Consider the following 11890-nt stretch of genomic DNA (forward strand, 5'->3'; position numbering starts at 1 on the left):
GCACGTGTTGGCTTCACCTGGTCATCAGACTTTCTGCTGCTGCTTTCAGAGAGATGCTTCTCTGTGTTCATGTATTACTTCTAATGACAGCAGGACAGCAGTTTAAATCTGTAGCTGTACCCACCGATATAGAGGCAGAGCAGAACCCATCCATTTACAGACAGGATCAGTAAACGTGTTGGAGTCCATGTTCCCTGCAGAAATGAAAACATCAGCATCACAGATGTGATGCTTCCATCCTCAAAGTTGCTGCTTTACTGCTGGATGTCTGTCTGTTGTGTCACCTGCATTTATTGCATTATGATGCTCTAAGGTTTGGTGGACACCTTTACCGGTTCCCAGAAATGGACCAGGCCCGTCCGAGGGCTCGGCTTCTGCCGTCTGTTTCTGTTACACTTGTTTAAAAATTGGAGAAGTTCTACTTTTTACTGAAACCGTTTATATTTGCAGTTAGTTGCTAACTTACTGCGTATTTGTATCTGGACACATGTCAAAGTAAACCTCTGGACCTCTGGTTCTGTATCATGTACAGTCTGGTGAAAGCATTCATCTGGAAAGTAATCAGTGGCCAAAGCTGTCAGATGAATGAATATTTATAAAACATTTCCCCTGACATGGAATGCATTCATTCATTCAATCATTCATTTATTTATTTAATGTATTTATGTTCTTTACATACATACACACACATATATATGTATATATTCAATGAACCTTTATATTTTATATACTCAACTATATTTACCTACAACTACACTGATTGTTATCTATTGTTATTATTATAACTATAACTATTATAATTATTTTTATTACTATAACTATTACTATTATTATTATTACTATTATTACACCGAGCTGCTGTTCTGTTTCCTGTTTCCGTGTCTCCTGCTTTTTTTCCTTGACTGACGTGTGCTGCTGTCTCTGTTGTGCTGCTTCTAGAACCCTGAGGTACCCACCACAGGGATCCATAAAGTTCTATCTAATCTAATCTGATAAATCTGAAGCATGAAGTAACATAAAATAGTGAAAGCAGAAGTAAAGAATCTGCTAAATGCTCTGAAAGCATCAAAGCAGAAGCTTGTGCAGCCGGGATGTGTTTGACTGGAGCTGATGCTTCATTCAGTACCTCTGCATGCACAACACTGTCCAGGTGAAGCTGGCTCATGGAAAGTACATCTACTCAAGTACTGCACTACATTACAACTGTGAGGTACTTTTACTTCTGCTCCACTACTTTTCAGATTATGTCCATTTAACAATTATAGCTACTGCTCAGAAGAATAATTCATAATAGAATCAACAAATAAATGGCACAACATCCACAAGCCACCAGAGGCTCATAAAGTCATTCAGAGTGACTCCAAGCTGATTAAAGTGGCATGCAGGGTTAGTGCATCAGTAATATATGACACATCAGTCTGAACCATTGTCCATGAGGAGTACTTTCACTTTTGGTCATTTCAGTGTTTAATGCACACACTTTTCACTGTTGTTGAGGCGTTGCGACTTTAGTAAAAGATTTGCGTACTTCCTCTACCACTGGACATTGATGTCAAATAAAACCATAAAACATTGGTAGAAACTACATATGAAGAGTTCATCTGAAGAACCAGATACCTGCATCTTCACCAACCTTCCCAAACCCACTTCTCCATCATCTACCTGAAACAACATCAGACTTCAGTTGTTCTGTTGTCATTCCTACTGAGTCACATCCACTCAGCTTCAGTCTGACTGATTTTATCTCAAGCAAACAACAACAAAGACATTTTCTGAAAATCTACAAAAATGGAGTTATCTGCTTTTACAAATGAACTCTTCATTTACTAAAGTGTGGTTGTATGAGCAGCTTCAGTGCTGCCTCCACTGAAGACAGAAACACAGACGGTACAAACGGCGTTTTAATGAGAACAGCAGCTCCAACTAACATCAATCTGTTCACAGGTTCCACTGAAACTCAAAGACTCCACGTATGATTCCAGTTACATTTAATGCTGTGATACACATCTGTCCAAAAAGCATTAAGAGCACTTCCACAATGATATTTTACACCAAGTCCAAACTGGTAGCACCAGGAGAAGAAGAATAAATAATGGAAAGACGAGACAGACGGCACATGAGGTTCACATGATGAGTCCAGGGGACGATGACGTTTTCAGTTTCCAAATGAATGTTCAAGTAGGAAACAGGAAACCCAAAAACAGAACAATCAATAGAACAGCAAGGAACATGTTTCATTTAAAAGTTTCGTGGTTCCAGAAGCATCAAATCACCTATAAAACCAGATGTACTGCAGCTGTTTTGAGTTAACGAACAAGGTCTGGACAAGTTATCCAAAAACATACCAAACTGTACACGTTGATGTCTAATGCTACTGTACACAACACTGACGCCTGTAGGTCAGTCATCACCATGACGTCGCTGCCACTGGTTGCCATGGACACAGGGCCATCCCGGGGAACACATCCTGCAAACTGCCACCAACCATTTTGGCTCAGTAGCAGAGCATCAGAGTATAAACGTGACCCGGCTGCACCAAACCAGTTGCATCACGCCTCGGGCCATTATGCCTAAACTAAAGCGGCATGTTGCCCCCACAAGACCCAAATCACAGGACAGGATTGGCTGGCAGCGACACGTTGCTCGCAGTGTGTGCACACACATGATTTCCTTCTTTCTGGTGTCAGTGCTCGTGCACGCTGACGGTATTTGACGGCGTGACGTCACTACGCTCTGTCATTAAAGGACGACATGGATCTACGTAGCAAACCCAAATCAATACTTCATCATGTGGTAACGTAGTTCAGGCTAACTGGGATGCAGCCCGAGGCGCAAAGCGACTGATTTCATGCACATGGGTCACAGTTGTGATGATTTTCTGTACGGTATTTCTCTACAGTAAAGCCCATGTGCAGAGCTGAAGCAGCACTGCTGCTCTGGGTCTTCCTTCATCACCATAAACACACCGTTTGCTCCTGCTGTTGGCCAGCTGACTAAACCACACATCTTTGTCTGAGTCTTTCTTAAAGATCTTTAGCAGAAACCAATGGACTGAACTGAGAGCAACAACCAGAGCTGGGTCATAAAGTATTCAGATTTTAGGCTTGAATCTAATCGGTTGAAGGAAAACACAGAAAGTCACCAGAAGGATGCTAATAGCCCTGCTGGTGTCCTGTAGCAGCTGTAGCCTTAATTACAGCCACAATTATGGATAAATAACATCCTGATGACTTATCTCCTTAAAAAATGTAAAGTTCTTCCTGTGGGTGGCGCTAGAGGACACGGTCATGGAGTCATTACAATCTAAAGGGTTCCATCCCACTGCAGATGTAACCGTGAAGCCTGACAGGCACAGATTCCAACAAATCAGGAGCTTCATACGAAACAACATCACACTGACTCAAGGTCTGGATTTACAGAACTTCTTGTTCTCCGATTGGTGGGAGTTTGTCTACAGGCAGCTTTCTGTCCACCATCGCTGTTGGCCTGTTGGGTTACGGCCTCGCTCTAGAAAAATAAAGATGGACGGAAGGATGGAGGAATTCTAAAAACTTTGGTAGTCCTCTGACTTTTCACTTTTCTTGTGCCACCATTAGCTAAAAATACCTGCAAAACTAATGACAACTGTTAGCATGCTAACACTATACCTGCTAATTTAATACAACGTTGTCGTTGTGCACATGTTAGCATGCTGACGTCAGCCATTAAGTCAAGGTTTCACTCAGTACAGCCTCACACAGCTCCAAACATCACTGTACTTGTACAGTTAAGACCAGCTGGAGACATTTAGGGTAAAAACAAAGGGATCCAGGACCGAGCCCTGTGGGATGACACACCTGCTGAGGACTAGTGGATGTTACAAGGCTCTGATTTAATAGTCTGCACACTTTCTGTTGACATCTGCAAAATGAAAGCCTTCTATTTCAGCCTCCTTTATAAAACGAAGATCTTAAAACTCAAGACCCCTAAACCTACAGGGCTGCATGTACGGACCCGGGGACACACAGATGGAAACCCAGAACAATTTTTTCCCTAAACATTAAAAACAAACTATTTGAGACTTAGATTTGTGTAAATGTGTGACCTTTATGCTCTTGTTCAGTCAGAGTGGAGAAGCTGATCAGCAGCAGTGAAAATCTGTTGTTTCTAATTCAGTCGGATTCACCCACAGGACCTGAATGCAGCGGGCATGCAGACAGCTTTCAGGTTCAAACTTAACATCCCCTCTCTTCAGTATCCTGAACAGAAGCTCAGCTGGACGTTTGCTAGTGGAGGGAGGAAGACGAGGCTGTGTCCGACTGGTGGGCAGCCAGGCCGGACGGCTGCAGAGCAGCGCTAGGGCCCGATCCCCCGGAGCTGCCACCGAGGGTCAGCGGGGCAGGAGGGCGAGGGTTGAGGCGAGGGGGCAGCGGGTTGGAGGGGCGGATGAGAGGCGGGGGCTGCTGCAGAGTGGGCCGGGGCTGCAGGAAGCGGGCCTGCTGTTGGAGGGGTGGAGGCTGGCGATGGAGGGAGGGTGTGGCCGGGAGGGTCGGCCGCAGGAGAGGAGGGGGCTGGTGGAGGGAGGAGGACGAGGAGGAGGCGTTGGACGTCACCGGAGTCTGAGCTGCAGAAGAAGAAGAGGCAGCAGGAGATGCACCTGAGGAGGTCACCTGACCCTGCAGAGAGGAGAGGGCAGAGCAGTCAAGCCTGGAGGTCCGTTACAGAATCATTAACTAGAGATGCAGTGCTACTGACGAAGAAGTCAGCCCGTCCTCAGATGAGGACTATGGGTGCATTTCTTTAACACTACCATCCAAAAACACTCAGATCAAGGAAGCTGGACAGTATGGATGCTTGCAGATTTTTTTTGTTTGTCTGTTTTTAACCTCTCAGCTAATAGGTTCTTCGTCCAGCTGCCCCTCATCAACCCTTCCTGTATAACCAGGACCTCGACTGCTGAGAAGCTTCACAGACAACGTTCTCTAAAATGTTTTTTCTGTCGAGCTTCCATTTTTCTCATTAAGAACTTTTTGTTCACTCATCTTAAATCTGGAAAGGTTTGAACCTCTGTTCAGTAGAAGACTGTAATGTTACAGGTTTAGCGTGTATTGGTGCCAAAAGGAAGAATTCAAGGCAGTTATCTGTGTTATGATGGGATGACAAAACCAAGCAAGTGGACTAAATGTTGCCTGGTGTGCATCATCTCCCTGCAGAACTTTCATTCTATCAGAGGGTGTGAAGAACAAGTGATGGCTTCTTTAAAGGAGGGAAATCAATCCGAGAAACTGAAGCATCATTTAGAAACGGTCGGCAGGATGTGACATACTGGTGTTGTCGCCTGTGCTTGGCAACGTGCACACAACACATACAAATACAGGGAAGTCAGTCTGTTTAAAGGGAAGCATATAAAACTAGATGTGTCACCTCCTCGTCCTCTTCGTCAGTGCTCTTTCCTGACGGAGTGGTCGAGCTGTTCTTCCCCTCCTCTCCAGAGGTGGCGCTGTCTCCATTAGGAGCTCGAGTTCCCTGTTCCGCCTCCCACTCCTGCAGCACCTCCTCCAGGTTGAATCGCCGCCGGTAGTTCACAAAGAAGTTTTTCACCTGGCCCACAGTCTTGTTTCCAATGACGTCTGCAATGGCCTGGAAGTCTTTCCCGTACTTCCTGACACCTGGAGAGCACAGAAGATGGATGATGATGACGTAATCAGATTTCTAACCAACATATCCAGTAGAAAGAGTCAGAAAAAAATGAAAGCCTAGGCTTCGTAATAGCAGCCTCGACCAGCTAGCTAAAAGCTGCACAGAGCATCATTGTCTGGTAAAAAGAAACCGCATACCGATATGGTTGGATCACTTTCAGAGCAGCTCCTCTCTGCCTGGATCTGTTTTGCCTCTTCTATCTGGATACGGAGCTTGTAGCAGTTGTCAGGTCTGCCGTTTTATACCATGTCTATATATCTAACCACTCTGTATGTGGTTAGGTTGATTTCACCGTTAACCTGTGACTGGCCAGCTGCTGCTACTATGAACAGGGAGGAAGCTCACCTTGAACAGCCAGAAGCTGCTCGTCCGTGGTCCAGCGGGCGTTCACCTTCTGGTTACACTACGAGATTAAAGATCAGCGTTATAGTGACTGGCAGGTAGAAACTGACGGTGTGTACGTTGATATCAGCTAAAAGGAATCCTGGTACGTGGTTCTGTGACTGCAGGAAACACATTCATGGTAATGATTTCAGCTCAACAGCTTATTGTCCTCACAGAGAGCTGTGCTGTGTTTGTACCTCAGGCAGCCGGAAGTCTTCGATCCCCGTCTCCAACATGTGTTTCAGTCCACTGTTCATCTGTTTGGCGTTCTGAACCTGCAGAACGGACCAGAAACACCAAGTTTAGAGTCACCAGACAACTCACAAAAAACTTGGTCTAACTGTCACTGCTTCGCTCTGTTAATGACTACCGGTGAAGTTCTTTGACTGAACAGCAGCTCCATCATACACTGAATGGCCTGCAGGTACACCACCACCACCAGGTGGCAGCAGGCACATCAGGCATTTGTAGTGATGGGAGGATGAAACCTGATGAAGCTGTTTTTCCATTTGTCCAAAAGAAAAATCTGATGTTTGGGGCTTCAGACAAGGTACAAACTGTGATATCTGGTGGCTTTCCAAACTTACGGCTGGCTTCCAAGACTGGTGCTGAACCACTACAACAAGTCACTGGGTTCAGCTGTAATATGTCACGCGTGTCAGTCACACTCATGTTCATAAGTAGACGTTTAGCTAAAGCTTTAAAACGTCTCTAACTCAGTGGAGGTGGAGACATCATCTGCTCTTCATCTGACACAAGGTCTGAACCAACATACTGGAACAGACTGTGTTGATTTTGGGTGAAAGAAGCTTCAGAGTTTCAGTATGATCCACTCTTCTCTGCCTTCTCTGGTCCTGTGGACAGACATAAGACGGGTTCGGGGCTCAGACATGTTGGGCCAGTCCACCGCTAAGGAGAGAGATGATGGCAGGTTTATGTCTCCTGTGAAGCTCTCTGACTGTCTGCTGACTTACAAACACAGCTGTCTTTACACTTATGCTAACATGCTAATGCAGCAACATGCTAATGCTAATGTGCTAATAGCTAGTGTTAGGTGATCTACGCTTGTCTCAGTTGTAAATATTTCAGAGGTTGTAATGACTTTCACATGGATCTTCTTGAGCTTTAATCATATCACATATACGTCATTAGAAGATTTCAGAATTACATTTTTTCTGTGCACTTGAACTGTACGTTAGCTGTAGCTGCTAGCTGTAGGGTAATTACACTCCCTTTACGGTTAGGCGCTTACCGTGGTCATCGTAAATACGAGCTATACGTGCTGAATCAAGTTTTTTCAGGACAGTTTAGGCTTTCTGGATCTTTCATCATTTGATTTGAATATACGTTTAGATTTCTTATATTAGCCTTTACATCGATTTTATCACATGAAAACATTTGTCGTATGATGAAATTGTTGTGTTTTTACACATATGGCACTATGACATGTTGGCAGGAGCCATAGTTTTAACCTGAGAGGTTGTCTGGAGTCTGGAAACATCAGAACCATGATGGGGGGAAACTGTATGCTGTAGAAATAAGTGCTTAGTGTCTCAAGGACATAGAAATATATTGTTTAAATTCACTGATGTAATTACATACAGCAGCGTACTGGCAGAGGTGTCAGACCAGACAATGTCTGCTCCCCATCTCAGAACAAGGGCCACCAACGTCTGGAGCCAAGGATCACCACGACCTGCTCGTGCAGAGGTGACCTTTTGACCGCAACACTTCCTAAGTGGAGGCAAATTATGTTCGGTTTATTAATCATCTTTAGTTGAACGTAACGTGGGGCGCCCCTACGGTGAGGACACCCGGGATCTTTCTGCATGGAGTCTCCATGTTCTCCCCGTGCAGCGTGGGTTCTCTCCGGGTAGATGATGGATGGATGTAATATCAGCCCTTAGCTGGACATAGTGCAGAAATGATTGAATCTAATTTTACTCTTTAGCCTACAGAGGAACCACTCGTATCATTAGAAAGTTCACGTCTCCATTTCTTAGCTTATATTTGTAGAGTCTTCCTCAAACTACTCAGCTGTCTGTTAGCAGTTCCTGTTTGCAGTGTACAGACAGACATCACTGGACTTCTGTCATCCTGAAGTCTATGCAGATGTATGTGCGTTTGTTTTTATAAACATCTGGAAGACTGACATCCCCGGAAACCTTAAGTCCCTGTAACTCCACTCGTCACTAACGTATGAGTCCCAGAGGACAAAACGGCCAGAACATCGTTGAACTTTGTTGGACGTTTGGAAAATGGAGAGAAAGGTTCGTTTATTAAGCCCCAAATTTACATAAACTGTGGAATTGTCAAGAATTTCTATACTCCAGAGCACACAAAGGCTTGGAAATGAACCAGACTGCAATCCTACGGCTTGGTTCTGCACAGCTGTAGTCGACTGTCAAGAGTGATGGTTGCGTCACTGTCGTCAGAACGTCAATCGAGGAGCTGAAGCAGCACGATGATCAGGAGCGCAGCAGCGCCTCCTACCTGTCTTTTGAGGGACACCAGCTCCATGTCCAGCTGACGGAGGAGGGTGTTGGCAGCAGAGGCGCTGCAGGACACGGCCACCACGTCCTCCTGGGTCAGGTACATGCCTTTGGGGGGGCGGCAGCGGGAGCGCTGGTGGTGTCGGTGCTGCAGGGTCTGGTGCTCCCGTCTACCCAAAGCCACCTTAGAGCCCGGTACCACCGGCTCAGTCTGGTTCTGAAGAGGAGAGAATAGAGGGAGGAGGACCTGACAATTCAAACACTGTTTATGGGTTACCAGATGGGTTCAAACAGAACCAACTGCATGAATACAAAACACTGAATATGTGTTATTATGTTAAATGTAGTTTAAATTATTAGAACATGTTGGACTTTCTCACTCTATTCTGGTAAGCTGGTTAAAAAAGCAGATTTGTCATTTTTATTTTCCCAGTTTGTCAATAAAAGACGTGAATATTTTACTAGTTCATTTTGTTTTCTTTCGTTCTTGGCAGTTATTTCTCTGCTTTTCCTTCACACCGTGTCCGTACGTATGCATGCTGCCATGCATCTGCACAAAGCTCCACATTCAGTTTTTACACCTAGTTTCACTGATGTTGGGCTGCAGGTGGATCGGTGGTCAGCACCAACGCCTCACAGCTGGAGGGTCGCCGGCTCCGGTCAATGCCCGACCCGCTCTGCCACCTGAGCCACAGCCGCCCCGCTTTAGGGACGTAATACTTACTAGGTGTGAAGAAGAAGTTCAGTTATTTCATGATTCCTTTTTTGCTTTTTTTTTTAAAGCTTTTGCAATCAGTTGAAAAGCAATTCACTGATTAACTGAAAAATAACATTTAAAGAATGTTAAAATGTCCAACTGTTGGTAAGAAAAAACACATCTTTGAGGTCTGGCTTTGGAAATGAAATGTCATTTTCTTTTCCTTCATACTGTGAGTAACTAAGTAGTTGAGTAGACAAGAGGCAGCTGGACTGCATAGTAATATATATATTATATATATGTAACAACTACTCTATTAGAAGTACTTGTGGTGGAAGTGTGATGCTTCTTTATAAATACGGTTTCTCACAAATGTGTCCACAGTCACAGAATCTGACATAAAAAAATATGACTGACGTGTTGACTGCTGCCCTACGAAGAGACGTGAGTATGAACGCCATCTTTTCTGTTGAGCAGGAACAAAGCTGTTCATTATCTTGTTTCTAAACATACTGCCATAGCAACAGCAGCTCATGTGAGTTCCTGGTACCTCCTTCTTGGTTTCCTTGTTGGGATCATAGTCGCTGTCGTTGGCTTCAATGGGATTGGCGTCCTCCATCTCCTCGTCACTGCAGCAACAACAAGATTCTGTCATTAACGTCGTCACATAACAGCAGCTTCACCATCGCATCCAGAACTCACTCCTTGCAGCAAGTTCTTCTTGTCCTCGAAACAGAAATAAGCTGGCTTGTAGATCAACTAAGACGGACAGATCAAGTAACGGCTTCAATGAGCTCCGGAGGTCCCTGCTTCTGAGCATCTCTGGGTTTTACATGGTTCCACACAGAAGGTATCCTGACACCTGCATCGAAAACTACTGTTTTCTATGAGTAGAGAAAACAGCACCGTGCTCCGCTTTTCATGAAGAAGACCACATTTTGAAGTGTAAATACCATAAAGGCCATGAATACCGTCACAGAAGTACTGAACAGCAGAGCGGCGCCGGCGCCGGGTACAATGACGCTGATACAGCTTCATGATGACCATGCACTCACACTGAGACTCTAGTCAACCCGTCAGGGCAGATTGTTGAAAACTAAACTCAAGTGTGAAGGTTTCTTGCGTTGTGTAGTGACAACAAAGGTGGAGCTGCAGCAAACTGGTTTCCCTGCATTTGGTTCGCACTACTCGTAAAGGCTGACCAATTAAGGCCCGCTCACAACACACACTTTGAATACAGACATTGAACTTGCATGTTGCTCAGTTTCTGCTACAACAGGTCTGCTGCAGACGGTCCGATGACAGTCCAGTTACCACCATCAGTCACACAGGGCTCCTACTCATGGATCTGGAAGGCTACGGCTTTGCACTTGTGTCAGGATTTAGCATAACTCCCAGGCTGGGCTGTAGCACTGCTCTCATGTCACTATTTCTGAGGTGTGTTGAGCACAGTGGCTGAATAGAGCTCAGGATTTCTAGAGAATTTAGAACTGGCACTGTGTCTGGCCTCCATCTATGGAAAGTAGCACAAATCAAAGCTCCTTCAGAGTCCTGCAGCCACTGCTTCAAACATAACTCTTTAAATGATTATTTGATTTGGGTTAGGGTTAGGGTTAGGGGGTTAGCTGTACCTGTCGTCCTGGTTACTCCTGTTGGCCAGTTTACGAGCCTGTCGGTCCATCAGACTTGTTCTGGACCGTGTCTTCTTCCACGAGTAGTAGTACTTTACCAAGCTGGAGATGGATTTGTCTGGTAACTGAATGGAACAAAGAAAAAGTCCACATTAAGTGCCAACATGGATTAAGACACTTGCAGTCCTCTGCATGAAACTTTCTGTTCAAAGTAAGTTGTTCAATGGTCAAAGATCACCAGTGATGTCCCTGATCGATCATGGGTTCCAAACTGTGTGTCGTAGTGGAAGAATAACTCAGGTCCCTGAGCAGAAGCACCACGATAGAAAAACTCCATCGCAAGTACACATTTTGCATTCAAAAGTATTATCATCTAAATGTTTTAAAATGATCATTTTAGTGTTGGAGTTGCTCCAGGTGCAGCTGGTTAGAACCACTTCAGACACAGTAAGATAGTTCAGTCCATGGGTTCCTAAGCTAAAGACACTAGATCAGCCTGAGAAGGCTTCATAGCAAAGGAAGGAAGACAAAATCAATTCTGACACTATGAGTTAGGGTTTACCTGATATCACAGAAGCACAGCAGTCTCAAGAGCTCTCAAGACAAGTGGTTTGGGAATCCCTGGTTTAGTCTGTAGCAACATGTTGAACCTTAAAATCTTTGTAATATGAACTTTTAAGCTGAAAAGTTTTGAGTCGGCAGAGCCGTAACGTCAATGCCGTGCAGAAGACGTAGTGCAGACTCTAATGTAATGAAGACCCTACACGTAAGGGACGCAGGCTTTGACAGACACATCGATGCTGTTGTTCCAGTGTTTACCATCTGCTGGATGCGGTGGAAGCTCTTGCCATGGAAGCTGAAGGCCTGTTCAAACAGCACCTTGTCCTCCACCGTCCACTCGTCTGGGAATGGCGTGAAGTTTGGCAGGTCGGCAAGAGACTTCTCAATGTTGTGTTTGTGCCAGAAGAGCATCCCAAGAGCCTGTTACACACACACACACACACACA

The 11890-nt window shown here is 44.9% G+C and overlaps 1 protein-coding gene across 1 annotated transcript in view; it reads right to left on the reverse strand.

Annotated features, from left to right (window-relative positions):
• Positions 1-1883: 1883 nt before the first annotated feature.
• The window catches only part of rcor3 (REST corepressor 3), a 15702-nt gene continuing 5695 nt past the window's right edge, over positions 1884-11890 (reverse strand). Inside the window, exons 5-12 of the mRNA XM_008298018.1 lie at positions 11703-11864; positions 10884-11008; positions 9803-9881; positions 8557-8772; positions 6261-6338; positions 6025-6082; positions 5404-5648; positions 1884-4655 (exon numbers count right to left, since the gene is read on the reverse strand). Of these exons, the coding sequence (XP_008296240.1) occupies positions 4266-4655; positions 5404-5648; positions 6025-6082; positions 6261-6338; positions 8557-8772; positions 9803-9881; positions 10884-11008; positions 11703-11864 (1353 nt within the window). The 3' untranslated portion in view covers positions 1884-4265. The remainder of the gene's footprint in view (positions 4656-5403; positions 5649-6024; positions 6083-6260; positions 6339-8556; positions 8773-9802; positions 9882-10883; positions 11009-11702; positions 11865-11890) is intronic.

The sequence above is a fragment of the Stegastes partitus genome, unplaced genomic scaffold, assembly GCF_000690725.1.
Source record: "Stegastes partitus isolate 25-593 unplaced genomic scaffold, Stegastes_partitus-1.0.2 Scaffold1271, whole genome shotgun sequence".
In the NCBI taxonomy this organism is placed as follows: domain Eukaryota; kingdom Metazoa; phylum Chordata; class Actinopteri; family Pomacentridae; genus Stegastes; species Stegastes partitus.